Source organism: Hyla sarda, chromosome 4, assembly GCF_029499605.1.
Source record: "Hyla sarda isolate aHylSar1 chromosome 4, aHylSar1.hap1, whole genome shotgun sequence".
In the NCBI taxonomy this organism is placed as follows: domain Eukaryota; kingdom Metazoa; phylum Chordata; class Amphibia; order Anura; family Hylidae; genus Hyla; species Hyla sarda.
This window is the reverse complement of record NC_079192.1, coordinates 99,964,380-99,982,670: the sequence shown is the minus strand read 5'-3', so window position 1 is coordinate 99,982,670 and position 18,291 is coordinate 99,964,380. Positions and strand designations below refer to the sequence as shown.

The window sequence follows — 18,291 nt, the reverse complement described above, 5'->3', positions numbered from 1 at the left end:
AGAGTTAAAGTTTATTTTGTTTACCTTTTGCAGCCCGGGCATAGGGATACAGCGTACAGTATAGAGTGTCAGCGCCGGCGGCCGCAACATACAGGAGGGCAGCACTTGTGGGTGATATGTGAGTATTTACCCTGACGGTGACAGCGCTGCGCTAGGCTGATCATTAATTCCCGAGGGGGAGGGGCCAAACCGGTATTGCGGTATGGGGAAAAATTTATATCATGCAGCACCAAAATTTCGGTATGAACCGGTATACCGCCCAGCCCTAACTGAGACCCAGTACAATCTAAACTTTTGACAGTGTCAGTATTGTATTAAAAGAGGTACTAAAGGGGTACTCTGAAATAAATAGTATTTTTAAATCAACTGGTGATGGAAAGTTATACAGGCCCCCTCAATGCAAGTCTATGCAGTCACGCCCCCTCCCATTGACTTGCATTGAGGGGGCATGACCATGACAGACCCCCGCAGTGTGAAAACGGCGTTCTGAACATTTACTTCCGAATGCTGGCCAGTGGAGTACCCCTTTAAAACCTCCCCAACAACTGAGAGGTTGCCATTTTTTTTTTGTCTTGCCTCCAGGCAGCTTATACCATCTGCACCGATACATTGTAACAACCACAAAGTCATCAACCGCAGTATGTCTCGATAAGAAATTGGAACAAAGTATATTCCAAAGTTGCAGAACTTCTCATTATGCAGTGATTAAAGGAGTATCCTCCACAGGATAGGAAATAAGTGTATGATTGCTGAGGGATCAGTGCTGAGACACCAAGCAATCCTGAGTCTCCCGGCTAAAAAGGAACAACACACGCACAATGCTGCTCCACTTCTTGGCTGATTTACCAGAATTGTGAGGAGGATTTATCTAGCGGACTTCTAGTAAGATAGTTGTCATTGCTCATAGCAACCAATCACAGCTCAGCTTTCATTTCTCATATGGCTCTGACTTCATGCAATGGGAAACAAGGAGAATCTGTCTATAAGACCCCTTGATCTCCCTCAGTGTTCTCAAAGGCACCAGAATTGTAGCACACAGTAATTACATTACAGCTATACACAAGAATTAGGAAAAGTGCACCCAAAAGAGAAGACATCCAAGAGCTGTGCGGGCATGCTGGAAGTTGTAGTTTTGCAACAGCTGGAGGTCCACAGTTTGGAGATCACTGCCTTCGGGTGCGTTCACACTACGGAATTCCGCGGTTTGAACTTAACATTAGTGTAAATGGGTTTTCCGCGAGACCCGTTCACACTGCGAAATGTCAGCGGCGGACAATTCCGCCGTTGAAACTGTTCCGTGCAAAGAAAGAACATGTTCATTCTTTGCACGGATTCCGCGAGCACTGCATAGCCATCAATGTTAACAGCTCAGTGCCCCGCGGCCCTAGCGCAGAAGTATATTTGGCGGCGGCCACCAGACGGAATCTCCGCTCGCTGAATTCAGTGTGTACGCACCCTTACTGTATATTATGCCCATATAACACAACCCCTTAAGCATGGGACCACCACCTGTACCCCAGACTTCACCCTCCCCTAGGTTTGGTCGGAATACACAGATGTAGCAGACGCAGATGTAGCAGAGCTGAATTTTTTTTCTCTTTTTTGCCCTGCAATAACTAACAATAAAGATCCTGCAGATGTCTTTGTACAATAGGGGTAATGCATTGCACAATAGGACACCTTGTGACACTATGATTAAGGTACATGATAAGACTGTTCATATCTGCAGGATCTATCACAGATTCCATCTAAATCGATAGAAAAACCAAGCCCTACATTTCCCTGAATAAAAGAAAAATTCCTTGGCAGAACCGATCAAACCCCAATCAATGGGGTCCATCAGGAAATAATGGTAATAAACTTATCAGTCACACATACAAAAAGTATATGACCGGGATAAAGTCCAAACGTAATCTTTAGGCCAGTCAAAAGTCTATGCATCTACCATGGATAATTTTTAACCATAAGGATCCAATAAGACACTTCTTTATTTAAGATAACCCAAAGTATACCAGTGATGTAACCACAAAACATGATGTGACCTAAACCATATATTTAGCCAGCACGTGCTCCTGCAGCACAATGCCCCTCTATGTACCAACCCCCCCCCCCGCTACAGAACAGAACCACCTATACCATACACACCTCTTGCAGCATAGCACTTTCTATGTACTACACATACCTCTACAGCACATGGCCTCCTACAGTCATGGCCGTAAATGTTGGCACCCCTGAAATTTTTCAAGAAAATGAAGTATTTCTCACAGAAAAGGATTGCAGGAACACATGTTTTGCTATACACGTTTATTCCCTTTGTGTGTATTGGAACTAAACCAAAAAAGGGAGGGGAGAAAATAAAAAATAAAAAATTGGACATAATGTCACACCATACTCCAAAAATTGGCTGGACAATATTATTGGCACCCTTAATTTAATATTTGGTTGCAAACCCTTTGGAAAAAATAACTAAAATGAGTGGCTTCCTATAACCATCAATAAGCTTCTTACACCTCTCAGCCGGAATGTTGGACCACTCTTCCTTTGCAAACTGCTCCAGGTCTCTCTTATTGGAAGAGCGCCTTTTCCCAACAGCAATTTTAAGATCTCTCCACAGGTGTTCAATGGGATTTAGATCTGAACTCATTGCTGCCACTTATGGACCCTCCACACTTTGTTGCCATCCATTTCTGGGTGCTTTTTGACGTATGTTTGGGGTCATTGTCCTGCTGGAAGACCCAAGATCTCGGACACAAACTCAGCTTTCTGACACTGGGCTGTACAATCCATTGGTAATCCTCAGATTTCATGATGCCTTGTACACATTCAAGGCACCCAGTGCCAGAGGCAGCAAAACAACCCCAAAACCACCATATTTCACTGTAGGTACTGTGTTCTTTTCTTTGTAGGCCTCATTCCGTTTTCGGTAAACAGTAGAATGATGTGCTTTACCAAAAAGCTCTATCTTGGTCTCATCTGTCCACAAGACATTTTCCCAGAAGGATTTTGGCATACTCAAGTTCATTTTGGCAAAATATAGTCTTGCTTTTTTATGTCTCTGTGTCAGCAGTGGGGTCCTCCTAGGTCTCCTCCCATAGCGTTTCAGTTCATTTAAATGTTGACAGTTTGTGCTGACACTGATGCTCCCTGAGCCTGCAGGACAGCTTGAATATCTTTGGAACTTGTTTGGGGCTGCTTATCCACCATCTGGACTATCTTGTGTTGACACCTTTCATCAATTTTTGCCATGGGTTGCAAATTTCTTGATAATGTTGCAAACTGTGGACAAAGGAAAATCTAGATCTCTGGAGATGGACTTGTAACCTTGAGCTTTTTGATACTTTTCCACAATTTTGGTTCTCAAGTCCTCAGACAGTTCTCTTCTCTTTCTGTGGTCCATGCTTAGTGTGGCGCACACAGACACACAATGCAAAAACTAAGTTAACTTCTCTCCTTTTTATCTGCTTTCATGTGTGATTTTTTATATTTCCTACACCTGTTACTTGCCCCAGGTGAGTTTAAAGGAGCATCACATGCTTGACACAATCTTATTTTTCCACAATTTTGTCCAGCCCATTTTTGGAGTTTGGTGTGACATTCTGTCCAATTTTCTTTTTTTCCCCTCCTTTTTTTTTGTTTAGTTCCAATACACACAAAGGGAATAAACATGTGTATAGCAACACATGTGCTACTGCAATCTTTTTCTGTGAAACCATGACAGTATGTAGCCCACATGCCCCTGCAGCACAGCCACCCCTTATGTAGCACACATACCCCTGCCGCACAGCACCCCCCTATGTAGCACACATACCCCTGCAGCACAGCACCCCCCCTATGTAGCAAACATACCCCTGCAGCACAGCACCCCCCTATGTAGCACACATACCCCTGCAGCACAGCACCCCCCTATGTAGCACACATACCCCTGCAGCACAGCCCCCCCCTATGCAGCACAGCACCCCCCTATGTAGCACACATACCCCTGCAGCACAGCACCCCCCTATGTAACAAACATACCCCTGCAGCACAGCACCCCCCCTATGTAGCACACATACCCCTGCCGCACAGCACCCCCCCTATGTAGCACACATACCCCTGCAGCACAGCACCCCCCCCTATGTAGCACACATACCCCTGCAGCACAGCACCCCCCTATGTAGCACACATACCCCTGCCGCACAGCACCCCCCTATGTAGCACACATACCCCTGCCGCACAGCACCCCCCTATGTAGCACACATACCCCTGCAGCACAGCACCCCCCTATGTAGCACACATACCCCTGCAGCACAGCACCCCCCCTATGTAGCAAACATACCCCTGCAGCACAGCACCCCCCTATGTAGCACACATACCCCTGCAGCACAGCCCCCCCTATGTAGCACACATACCCCTGCAGCACAGCACCCCCCTATGCAGCACAGCACCCCCCTATGTAGCACACATACCCCTGCAGCACAGCACCCCCCTATGTAACAAACATACCCCTGCCGCACAGCACCCCCCCTATGTAGCACACATACCCCTGCCGCACAGCACCCCCCCTATGTAGCACACATACCCCTGCCGCACAGCACCCCCCTATGTAGCACACATACCCCTGCCGCACAGCACCCCCCTATGTAGCACACATACCCCTGCCGCACAGCACCCCCCTATGTAGCACACATACCCCTGCCGCACAGCACCCCCCTATGTAGCACACATACCCCTGCCGCACAGCACCCCCCTATGTAGCACACATACCCCTGCCGCACAGCACCCCCCTATGTAGCACACATACCCCTGCCGCACAGCACCCCCCTATGTAGCACACATACCCCTGCCGCACAGCACCCCCCTATGTAGCACACATACCCCTGCCGCACAGCACCCCCCTATGTAGCACACATACCCCTGCCGCACAGCACCCCCCTATGTAGCACACATACCCCTGCCGCACAGCACCCCCCTATGTAGCACACATACCCCTGCAGCACAGCACCCCCCTATGTAGCACACATACCCCTGCAGCACAGCACCCCCCTATGTAGCACACATACCCCTGCAGCACAGCACCCCCCTATGTAGCACACATACCCCTGCAGCACAGCACCCCCCTATGTAGCACACATACCCCCTGCAGCACAGCACCCCCCTATGTAGCACACATACCCCCTGCAGCACAGCACCCCCCTATGTAGCACACATACCCCTGCAGCACAGCACCCCCCTATGTAGCACACATACCCCTGCAGCACAGCACCCCCCCTATGTAGCACACATACCCCTGCAGCACAGCACCCCCCCTATGTAGCACACATACCCCTGCAGCACAGCACCCCCCTATGTAGCACACATACCCCTGCAGCACAGCACCCCCCTATGTAGCACACATACCCCTGCAGCACAGCACCCCCCTATGTAGCACACATACCCCTGCAGCACAGCACCCCCCTATGTAGCACACATACCCCTGCAGCACAGCACCCCCCTATGTAGCACACATACCCCTGCAGCACAGCACCCCCCTATGTAGCACACATACCCCTGCAGCACAGCACCCCCCTATGTAGCACACATACCCCTGCAGCACAGCACCCCCCTATGTAGCACACATACCCCTGCAGCACAGCACCCCCCTATGTAGCACACATACCCCTGCAGCACAGCACCCCCCCTATGTAGCACAGCACCTCCCTATGCAGCACACATACCCCTACAGCACAGCACCCCCCTATGTAGCACACATACCCCTGCAGCACAGCACCCCCCTATGTAGCACACATACCCCTGCAGCACAGCACCCCCCTATGTAGCACACATACCCCTGCAGCACAGCACCCCCCTATGTAGCACCCATACCCCTGCAGCACAGCACCCCCCTATGTAGCACACATACCCCTGCAGCACAGCACCCCCCTATGTAGCACACATACCCCTGCAGCACAGCACCCCCCTATGTAGCACACATACCCCTGCAGCACAGCACCCCCCCTATGTAGCACAGCACCTCCCTATGCAGCACACATACCCCTACAGCACAGCACCCCCCTATGTAGCACACATACCCCTGCAGCACAGCACCCCCCTATGTAGCACACATACCCCTGCAGCACAGCACCCCGCCATTTGTAGCACACATACCCCTGCAGCACAGCACCCCCCTATGTAGCACACATACCCCTGCAGCACAGCACCCCCCTATGTAGCACCCATACCCCTGCAGCACAGCACCCCCCTATGTAGCACCCATACCCCTGCAGCACAGCACCCCCTATGTAGCACACATACCCCTGCAGCACAGCACCCCCCTATGTAGCACACATACCCCTGCAGCACAGCACCCCCCTATGTAGCACACATACCCCTGCAGCACAGCACCTCCCTATGTAGCACACATACCCCTGCAGCACAGCACCTCCCTATGTAGCACACATACCCCTGCAGCACAGCACCCCCCTATGTAGCACACATACCCCTGCAGCACAGCACCCCCCTATGTAGCACACATACCCCTGCCGCACAGCACCCCCCTATGTAGCACACATACCCCTGCCGCACAGCACCCCCCTATGTAGCACACATACCCCTGCAGCACAGCACCCCCCTATGTAGCACACATACCCCTGCAGCACAGCACCCCCCTATGTAGCACACATACCCCTGCAGCACAGCACCCCCCTATGTAGCACACATACCCCTGCAGCACAGCACCCCCCTATGTAGCACACATACCCCTGCAGCACAGCACCCCCCTATGTAGCACACATACCCCTGCAGCACAGCACCCCCCCCTATGTAGCACACATACCCCTGCAGCAAGGCACCTCCCTATGCAGCACCCCCCTATGTAGCACACATACCCCTGCAGCACAGCACCCCCCTATGTAGCACAGCACCTCCCTATGCAGCACACATACCCCTACAGCACAGCACCCCCCTATGTAGCACACATACGACTGCAGTGCAGCACAGCACCCCCCTATGTAGCACACATACGACTGCAGTGCAGCACAGCACCCCCCTATGTAGCACACATACCCCTACAGCACAGCACCCCCCTATGTAGCACAGCACCCCCCTATGCAGCACATACCCCTACAGCACAGCACCCCCCTATGTAGCACACATACCCCTGCAGCACAGCACCCCCCCCTATGTAGCACACATACCACTGCAGCACAGCACCCCCCTATGTAGCACACATACCCCTACAGCACAGCACCCCCCTATGTAGCACACATACCCCTGCAGCACAGCGCCCCCTCGTGTCCAGTACGTACATGGGCTCTCTGTCAGCACAGGCTGCGCCGCTTTCCCTCCAGTGAGCTACTTCCGGGTTCTGTCACAGAATGTTGGGCACGTGACCGGTCACATGCCTCAGAGTGGTTCTGTTTATCATTCTCATACCTCGTGACTTCACGTTGTAAAACAGCGGTGTATCAGCGACCTGTAGCCTTCATGTTTTATAACCACAAATCCCAGCATACTGTGCAGCTAATGATCACCTGATACACCCCATCATGCCTTGCGCGTGGATCTGTCACAACTCTAGCACGTGGTAATAGAAATATCAGGGGTCATGAGGGGTTCATAGTGACGTCACGTCAGCAGGCCGCCATTTTTACTCCTGTCGGGAAGAAAAAGCAATAAGGCGGTCAAATAGTGTGAATGGAAAGTATGAAAGACAGTACACGTGATCACCACCCGCCTGTCTGTATAGTACACTCAGACACGTCATGGCGTATATTTTCGTAGACAACGCAGCTCTTAACTTCTAGTTCACGACGCTTTTCTAACAACGTCAATACTTGTCAGTACTTGTCATTGACAGGAGTAAACATGGCGGCCGATTTACCATTGGTATCTCGGGATGTGGAACGCACGTCGATTGGGAAACTTCGGCGTCGTGACGTCATTAGGACGTGAGAACGGCACGTCCCTATCAGCTTTTCCGAGGCACGATTCTGATTGGTTGGCTTGGTGCACCCTAGCCGGGCTGACGACACTCTAGGCTGCTGCTCGGGCCCGGGACGCTGTTAGGTTCCGGCTTTACTTTACAGACAGTCTCCCCCCCAGTTCCTGGGAGCCCCCGGGGGACATTCTCCCTGCACCGGGACCTGTCCGTCCGTCACCCCGGGCACCGCCATGTCCGGCCCTAGCTGCTCCTGCGCCGCCAGGATCATCTGCAGCTCCCTGCACAGAGGTGAGCGGGGGCCGGGGGAGCAGGCGCCGCTTATCCTTATGTAAACTGGGGCTGGGGAAGACTCACAGCTCGGGGCATGTTACCGGGGTTTACTGTATTGTGGTACTATAGTATACAGTGTAGAAGAAAGAACCGCCATACAGTGTACTGTGATACTATATATAGTGTATAATAGACCCGCCATACAGTGTACTGTGATACTATATATACTGTATAATAGACCTGCCATACAGTGTACTGTGATACTATATATACAGTATAATAGAACCGCCATACAGTGTACTGTGATACTATATATACTGTATAATAGACCCTCCATACAGTGTACTGTGATACTATATATACAGTATAATAGAACCGCCATACAGTGTACTGTGATACTATATATACTGTATAATAGAACCGCCATACAGTGTACTGTGATACTATATATACTGTATAATAGAACCGCCATACAGTGTACTGTGATACTATATATACTGTATAATAGACCCTCCATACAGTGTACTGTGATACTATATATAGTGTATAATAGAACCGCCATACAGTGTACTGTGATACTATATATACAGTATAATAGACCTGCCATACAGTGTACTGTGATACTATATATACTGTATAATAGAACCGCCATACAGTGTACTGTGATACTATATATACAGTATAATAGACCTGCCATACAGTGTACTGTGATACTATATATACTGTATAATAGAACCGCCATACAGTGTACTGTGATACTATATATACTGTATAATAGAACCGCCATACAGTGTACTGTGATACTATATATAGTGTATAATAGACCCTCCATACAGTGTACTGTGATACTATATATACTGTATAATAGACCCTCCATACAGTGTACTGTGATACTATATATACTGTATAATAGACCCTCCATACAGTGTACTGTGATACTATATATACAGTATAATAGAACCGCCATACAGTGTACTGTGATACTGTATATAGTGTATAATAGAACCTCCATACAGTGTACTGTGATACTGTATATAGTGTATAATAGACCCTCCATACAGTGTACTGTGATACTATATATACAGTATAATAGAACCGCCATACAGTGTACTGTGATACTGTATATAGTGTATAATAGAACCTCCATACAGTGTACTGTGATACTGTATATACTGTATAATAGAACCGCCATACAGTGTACTGTGATACTGTATATACTGTATAATAGACCCTCCATACAGTGTACTGTGATACTATATATACTGTATAATAGACCCTCCATACAGTGTACTGTGATACTATATATACTGTATAATAGAACCGCCATACAGTGTACTGTGATACTGTATATACTGTATAATAGACCCTCCATACAGTGTACTGTGATACTGTATAATAGAACCACCATACAGTGTACTGTGATACTGTATAATAGAACCACCATACAGTGTACTGTGATACTGTATATAGTGTTTAATAGATCCTCCATACAGTGTACTGTGATACTATATACTGTATAATAGACCCTCCATACAGTGTACTGTGATACTATATATACTGTATAATAGAACCTCCGTACAGTGTACTGTGATACTATATATACTGTATAATAGAACCTCTGTACAGTGTACTGTGATACTGTATATACTGTATAATAGAACCTCCGTACAGTGTACTGTGATACTGTATATACTGTATAATAGAACCTCCGTACAGTGTACTGTGATACTGTATATACTGTATAATAGAACCTCCGTACAGTGTACTGTGATACTGTATATACTGTATAATAGAACCGCCGTACAGTGTACTGTGATACTGTATATACTGTATAATAGAACCGCCGTACAGTGTACTGTGATACTGTATATACTGTATAATAGAACCGCCGTACAGTGTACTGTGATACTGTATATACTGTATAATAGAACCGCCGTACAGTGTACTGTGATACTGTATATACTGTATAATAGACCCGCCGTACAGTGTACTGTGATACTGTATATACTGTATAATAGACCCTCCATACAGTGTACTGTGATACTGTATATACTGTATAATAGAACCTCCGTACAGTGTACTGTGATACTGTATATACTGTATAATAGAACCTCCGTACAGTGTACTGTGATACTGTATATACTGTATAATACACCCTCCATACAGTGTACTGTGATACTGTATATACTGTATAATACACCATCCATACAGTGTACTGTGATACTGTATATACTGTATAATAGAACCTCCGTACAGTGTACTGTGATACTGTATATACTTTATAATAGAACCGCCGTACAGTGTACTGTGATACTGTATATACTGTATAATAGACCCTCCATACAGTGTACTGTGATACTATATATACTGTATAATAGAACCGCCGTACAGTGTACTGTGATACTGTATATACTGTATAATACACCATCCATACAGTGTACTGTGATACTGTATATACTGTATAATAGAACCTCCGTACAGTGTACTGTGATACTGTATACACTTTATAATAGAACCGCCGTACAGTGTACTGTGATACTGTATACACTGTATAATAGAACTGCCGTACAGTGTACTGTGATACTGTATATACTGTATAATAGACCCTCCATACAGTGTACTGTGATACTATATATACTGTATAATAGACCCTCCATACAGTGTACTGTGATACTATATATACTGTATAATAGAACCTCCGTACAGTGTACTGTGATACTGTATATACTGTATAATAGAACCTCCGTACAGTGTACTGTGATACTATATATACTGTATAATAGAACCGCCGTACAGTGTACTGTGATACTGTATATACTGTATAATAGAACCGCCGTACAGTGTACTGTGATACTATATATACTGTATAATAGAACCGCCGTACAGTGTACTGTATATACTGTATAATAGAACCGCCGTACAGTGATACTGTGATACTATATATACTGTATAATAGAACCGCCATACAGTGTACTGTGATACTATATACTGTATAATAGAACCGCCGTACAGTGTACTGTGATACTATATATACTGTATAATAGAACCGCCGTACAGTGTACTGTATATACTGTATAATAGAACCGCCGTACAGTGATACTGTGATACTATATATACTGTATAATAGAACCGCCGTACAGTGTACTGTATATACTGTATAATAGAACCGCCATACAGTGTACTGTGATACTATATATACTGTATAATAGAACCGCCGCACAGTGTACTGTGATACTATAATATACTGTATAATAGAACCGCCGCACAGTGTACTGTGATACTATATTTACTGGGTAGTAACTATACACTCATCTCACCGCACAATTTTATTTTGGATGCTTGATCAATCACATGGCAGTGCATTTGGGCATGTAGATGTGGTTAAAACAGAGCATCAGAAAGGGGATCTAAAGGGTTTGTCCAGCAAAACAACCTGTGTATGGTGTCAAAATGTTTAACAAAGAAACTAACTAAAATAGAGGGAGCAGTAATACCAAAACCCCCTTCACATTACTGACCTCGTCCTGCGCTGACAGGAGGGGAGGAGGTAAAGGGACAGTGGAAACTGCTTTGAGAGCCTGTGGGGTTAGGTCACTGTGTACAAGGGAGAAAAACACTCACATTGCTTCTTTCATTTTGGAAATTAAATGATTGGTTGCTATGGGCAACTGGGCAACTTTCCTCTGGACATGTTTTGATAAATCTCCCACATAGTGATTTGTCTCCATTGTACACTGTGTACCCTGGCTGTCAAAGCAGCATGTGCTGTCCCTTTACCCCCTCCCTTCCTGTCAGCGCAGGATGAGACCAGTCATGTGAAAGGGGGTATTTGTAATACTGCTCCTAAGATTTATGACTAAGGCAGCAGAAAGCCTGTTCTTAAGGAAAGTACTGTGACTGAGAATGGCTTCCTGCTGCCTTATCTAATAATCATAAATCTAATTCACAGGTTGTTTTTGTCACCAGACAGAGTGGTCTAAGTATTTTAGAAATTGCAAATCTACTGGCATTTCCACGTACAACCATCTCTAGGGTATACAGGGAATGGGCCATAAAAGAAAAAATATCCAGTGAGCAGAAGCTGTGTGGATTTCAGCGGAGAATGGGCAGACTGGTTTGAGATGACCGGCAACAGTAACTCAAAAAAACACTGGTTACAACCAAGGTATTCAGAATACCATCTCTGATCACATAACAGGTCAAGCCTTGAAGCAGATGGGCTACAGCAGCAGGAGATCACACCAGGTGTCATTCCTGTCAGCTAACAGGAAACTGGGGTTACAGTTTGTACATTCTCACCAAAATTGGACAATAGAAGACTGGCAGAATGTTGCCTAATCTGAGGAGTCTGGATTCCTGCTGCAACATTTAGATGGTAGGGACAGAATTTGTCGTAAACACATGAAAGCACTGATCCATCCTGCCTTGTATCAATGGTTCAGGCTGCTAGTGTTGTTCCGTGGTGGGAGACATTTTCTTTCCACATTTTGAGACCCGTAGTACCAATTGAGGATAATTTATTTATGACAGCCTACCTGAGTATTGTTTTACACTAAATGAACACCACTAGAGTTTATGATTCCATACACATATCAACTTTACTGTATAAAAAAATCTATTCAACAACACAATTATTAAAATATTACAGGCAGGAATTCCTATATAATCCAGAGCCAGACTACACAGGGTTCATTAAGAAATAGACAGGATTGGAAAAACAACAATGTACATAAAGTAGTGGACTTTTTAATCCAACCACTCTTGTACCTTTACCTCACATACAGTTTATATTGTATCCAAGTGCCTATATCAATCTCCATATTGCCATTCATAAAGGAGATAAGGCAATATGTGTATGGAATCATAAACTCTAGTGGTGTTCATTTAGCGTAAAATGTTGTGATATGGAGGATTCTGGTAAAATGGCCGGAATATAGACAGATACATGGACATGTATGCTGAGATTTTCTGTCCAAGGGGCCATTTTATCTAATTACCTTTAGTATTGTTGCTGACCATATCCATCCCTTTATGACCACAGTGGACCTATCTTTTGATGGCTGCCCCCAGCAGGATAATGCACCATGGCACAAGCTCACATCATCTCATATATAACAATGAGTTCACTGGACACCAATGGCCTCAACAGTCACTAAATCTCAATACAATAGATTTGGGATGTGGTGGAATGGGAGATTGGTATCATGGATGTGCAGCCAACAAATCTGCAGCAACTGCGTGATGCCATAGTGTCCATACGGACCAAAATCTCTGAGAAATCTTTCTAGCACCTTGAAGAAAATATGTTGTGAAAAATGAAAACAAGGTTATAATGCATAGTAACTGTGTATAGATTATACAGTCTTGTTTACCAGTGCAACGATAGTTAAATAATACCTGTCATATCCCAAAAGTTATGTCACTCAGTTCCTAATCCTGATCATGTACATATAATTTTTATGTCTAACATCTTTATTTGTTTCACAAATATCTTTTACCTGTTGCTTGCTTGGTTTGTCATTCTGAGATTTGGAAGGGATGTGTCCTCACCATGCAAAACTCCTCTTCCTCCCTGAGTCTGCTCTGCTGTGCTGGGTCTCTTCATCCGAAATCACTGCAGGTTGCTCTGTAACCCCCCCATCCCCCCTCTGTTTTATTGCTGCAGTCTGATAGGACAGGAGTGAGCACTGAGAAGTGCTACTCTAGCCTTTTCCTAGTGGACTTTGTCCATGCCTGTGCTTCAGCTTGGACACAGATGATGCTGCAGCCGGACAGGATTATGTTCTGGAGCGTATGTGGTGGTGTTATAAGCCGTGATTTCTATAAAAAGAAAATAACATTTTCTTAATGAGTATATTAACCCCTTCCAGACCTATGACATACCTGTACGTCATGAGTGGGAAGGTGTTCCCGACCCATGACATACAGGTACGTCATGAACATTTTTGCCGCTACTCGCAGCGCCCGGTAAGATGGTGGCTATCACTGACAGCCAGCCATCTTACCATGTGACCACGGGGGGTTTCATCCCCCACCCCCCAGCGATCGCTGCTATCAGCTAGTCAAATCTGACTAGCTGATAGCAGCGTTTCGCTATGAGAATACTTAGCAGCGCGGTGTGCGAGTCCGGATCACGGGGATCGGGACACACAACGCTCTAAGTGTCCCCTACCCGTCCCCCGGCGTCACTTACGCGGCCATGCGGTGTCCCGAGCGGTCCCGGCGCGAGCGGCGTCCTCCAGGCGGTCCCGGCGGTGAGTTTCCGGCAGCAGGGCGGCATCTTCATTGGCAGCAGTGAGATCGCCGTAAAGCGATCTCACTGCTGCCTCTGGGAGTTTCAAAACTGCAACTCCCAGCATGCCCAGACAGCCTTTGGCTTTCTGGGCATGCTGGGAGTTGTAGTTTTGCAACATCTGGAGGTCCACAGTTTGGAGACCACTGTATAATGGTCTCCAATCTGTGCTCTTCCAGATGTTGCAAAACTACAAATCTCAGCATGCTCAGTCTGTCCAGGCATGCTGGGAGTTGTAGTTCTCTTACATCTGGAAGAGCACAGATTGGAGACCATTATACAGTGGTCTCCAAACTGTGGACCTCCAGATGTTGCAAAACTACAACTCCCAGCATGCCCAGACTGCCCAAGCATGCTGGAAGTTGTAGTTCGGCAACATCTGATCCTTCAGATATTGCCGAACTACAACTTCCAGCATGCCTGGGCATGCTGGGAGTTGTAGTTTTGCAACATCTGGAGGCACACTAGTTGGGAAACATTGTCCGTTTCCTACCTCAGTGCCTCCAGCTGTTGCAATTGTTGCAAAACTATAACTCCCAGCATGCACTGACAGACCATGCATGCTGGGAGTTGTAGTTTTGCAACAGCTGGAGGCACACTGGTTTGGGAACACTAAGTTTGGTTGCAAAACACTTGAAAGTTTATTACATAACTTAGTGTTTCCAAACCAGCTGTTGCAAAACTACAACTCCCAGCATGCACGGACAGCCAAAGGGCATGCTCGGAGTTTGCAACAGCTGGATGTTTGCCACCTCCCCCCAATGTGAATGTACAGGGTACACTCACATGGGCGGAGGTTTACAGTGAGTGCTGCAAGTTTGAGATGGCGCAAATTTTGCGCTGCAGCTCAAACTTCCAGCGGCAAACTTGCTGTGAAGCTCTGCCCATGTGACTGTACCCTAAAAACACTACACTACACTGACACTAACCTAAAATAAAAAGTCAAAAAACACTACATATACACATATCCCTACACAGCCCCCCTCCCCCCAAAAAATGAAAAACGTCTGGTACGCTACTGTTTCCAAAACGGAGCCTCCAGCTGTTGCAAAATAACAACTCCCAGTATTGCCGGACAGCCACTGACTGTCCAGGCATGCTGGGAGTTTTGTAACAGCTGGAGGCACCCTGTTAGGGGTATTCTATGCCAATGATTCCCAATGTCCACCCCTATGCAAATCCCTAATTTAGGCCTCAAATGCGCATGGGGCTCTCTCACTTTGGAGCCCTGTCGTATTTCAGGGCAACAGTTTTGGGACACATATGGGGTATCTCCGTACTCGGGAGAAATTGCCTTACAAATTTTGGGGGGCTTTTTTTTCTTTAACCCCTTATGAAAAGGTGAAGCTGTAAAATAAATTTTTTACACTGACATGCTGGTGTTGCCCTATACTTTTCATTTTCACAAGAGGTAAAACCCTCTAAATTTGTAATGCAATTTCTCCCGAGTACGGAGATACCCCATATGTGGGCGCAAAGTGCTCTGGGGGCGCACAACAAGGCCCAGAAGGGAGAGTGCACCATGTACATTTGAGGCGATTTGCACAGGGGTGGCTGATTGTTACAGCAGTTCTGACAAACGCAAAACAATAAATATCCATATGTGACCCCATTTTGGAAACTACACCCTGACGGAATGTAATAAGGGGTGCAGTGAGCATTTACACCCCACTGGCGTATGACAGATTTTTGGAACAGTGGTCTGTGAAAATTAAAAAGAACATTTTTCATTTGCACAGTCCACTGTTTCAAATATTTGTCAAACGCCAGTGGGGTGTAAATGCTCACTGCACCCCTTATTAAATTCCATGAGGGGTATAGTTTCCAAAATTGGGTCACATGTGGGGGGGTCCACTGTTCTGGCACCATAGGGGCTTCCTAAATGGGACATGCCCCCCAAAAACCCTTTCAGCAAAACTCACTCTCCAAAATCCCATTGTCACTCCTTCCCTTCTGAGCCCTCTACTGCGCCCGCCGAACAATTTACATACGCATATGAGGTATTTCCTTACTCGAGAGAAATTGGGTTACAAATTTTGGGGGATTTCTCTCCTTTTACCCCTTGTAAAAATTCAAAAATTGGGTCTACAAGAACATGCGAGTGTAAAAAATGAAGATTTAGAATTTTCTCCTTCACTTTGCTGCTATTCCTGTGAAACACCTAAAGGGTTAAAACACTTACTGAATGTCATTTTGAATACTTTGAGGGGTGCAGTTTTTATAAACGGGTCATTTGTGGGGTATTTCTAATATGAAGACCCTTAAAATCCACTTCCAACCTGAACTGGGCCCTGAAAAAGTACGATTTTGAAAATCTTGAGAAAAATTGGAAAATTGCTGCGGAACTTTGGAGCCCTCTGATGTCTTCCAAAAGTAAAAACTTGTCAATTTTTTAATGCAAACATAAAGTAGACATATTGTATATGTGAATCAATATGTAATTTATTTGGAATATCCATTTTCCTTTCAAGCAGAAACTTTCAAAGTTAGAAAAATGCTAAATTTTCAAAATTTTCATGAAATTTTTAGATTTTTTACCAAGAAAGGATGCAAATATCAGTGAAATTTTACCAATAACATAAAGTAGAATATGTCACGAAAAAACAATCTCGGAATCAGAATAAGTAAAAGCATTCCAAAGTTATTAATGTTTAAAGTGACAGTGGTCAGATTTTCAAAAAATGCCCAGGTCCTGAAGGTGAAAATAGGCTGGGTTATGAAGGGGTTAAAGGTTCATATTTTTCTGAGATGTACAACAAATAAAAAATGCTTTTATCTGACAGTGCCCATTTATCCTATGGCTCTCCAGCTGTTGCAAAACTGCAACTACCAAAGCTGTCAGGAAATGTTGGGAGTTGTAGTTTGCAAATGTTGGGATAACTGTATTGGTGTACGGAGGTACACGACTGTGCTGTGTAGTAGAGAACCTCCAAACTTTTTATGGGCTTTTAGCACTGATATTTTAACCTTTAATGGCAGACTATAAGCTGCTACGGTTTTCCAGATTCACCTAGCAAAGTTCTGTAAATTACTTATACACTTTGATGCATTTTCTTGTCTGTTTCCAGGTCTCTGCTTGCTTTCAGTGAATGGAAATATTACTGTTTACATTATTAGGCTGTACACTTTTTCCAGCTAAAGGGGTACTCCAGACCCAGAAAATCTTTTGGGTCCTGGACATAGAAAAATGAAGCATACACTTCTGCCCTGATCCCCATAGCTGTCGTTTGGCTCCTTCTCCCTCTTGTGCTCTGCTGCGTCTAGTTCCTTTGACAGGAGTCCCTGCAGAAGCTGCCCTGCACAGGCACTTGTTGTTCAAGGAGGGTCACCATACAGGGAGGCATCAGAACAGCAGCTGCTGGGGATCCAGGCTTTATTTTTAAGTATGCTTTATTTTTCTATCCCCATCTATTTTATTTTATTTTTTTTTTATAGAAAATTTTGGGTGCTCACATACCTTTTCAATTGTCTGCTCAGTGCTCACCCAGCTGTAGTAATAAGATACATTTCTAATAATTTGCAGAACAAAATACTACTAAAACTATTTGACATAAAAATAATGCTACTTCAAATACAGTGGTCCCTCAAGTTACAATATGAATCTGTTCCAGGACAACCATTGTATGTTGAAACCATTGTATGTTGAGACCATAACTCTATGGAAACCTGTTAATTGGTTCTGAAGCAATTGCTTTATCTGTAAGAAAGATCTGCTGGGAGCTGTAAATCACTGTCTATGTAGAGGACAGGAGCTTCTTCAGGGTCCTGTACAGTACACTCACTGGGGGACATGTATCAAAGATTTTACCCCTGTTCTGTGTGTATTTTTTTT

General features: G+C 45.4%; 2 protein-coding genes across 7 annotated transcripts in view; one reads left to right on the top strand and one right to left on the bottom strand.

Annotated features, from left to right (window-relative positions):
- The window catches only part of SPG21 (SPG21 abhydrolase domain containing, maspardin), a 31,536-nt gene extending 23,684 nt beyond the window's left edge, over positions 1 to 7,852 (bottom strand). The window contains exons 1-2 of one of the 5 annotated variants that reach the window (XM_056571761.1): positions 7,838 to 7,852; positions 7,488 to 7,609 (exon numbers count right to left, since the gene is read on the bottom strand). The gene's annotated coding sequence lies outside the window, so the exon portion shown is untranslated. Of the gene's footprint in view, positions 1 to 7,225; positions 7,619 to 7,837 lie in introns of those variants that run through there. The other 4 variants (XM_056571760.1, XM_056571758.1, XM_056571756.1 and 1 more) reach the window with 4 other exon arrangements.
- A 122-nt stretch (positions 7,853 to 7,974) lies between these two features.
- Positions 7,975 to 18,291, top strand: part of CLPX (caseinolytic mitochondrial matrix peptidase chaperone subunit X) — a 41,042-nt gene continuing 30,725 nt past the window's right edge. The window contains exon 1 of one of the 2 annotated variants that reach the window (XM_056571751.1): positions 7,975 to 8,185. In XM_056571751.1, the coding sequence (XP_056427726.1) occupies positions 8,128 to 8,185 (58 nt within the window). In that variant the 5' untranslated portion in view covers positions 7,975 to 8,127. The remainder of the gene's footprint in view (positions 8,186 to 18,291) is intronic. The other variant, XM_056571753.1, reaches the window with a different exon arrangement.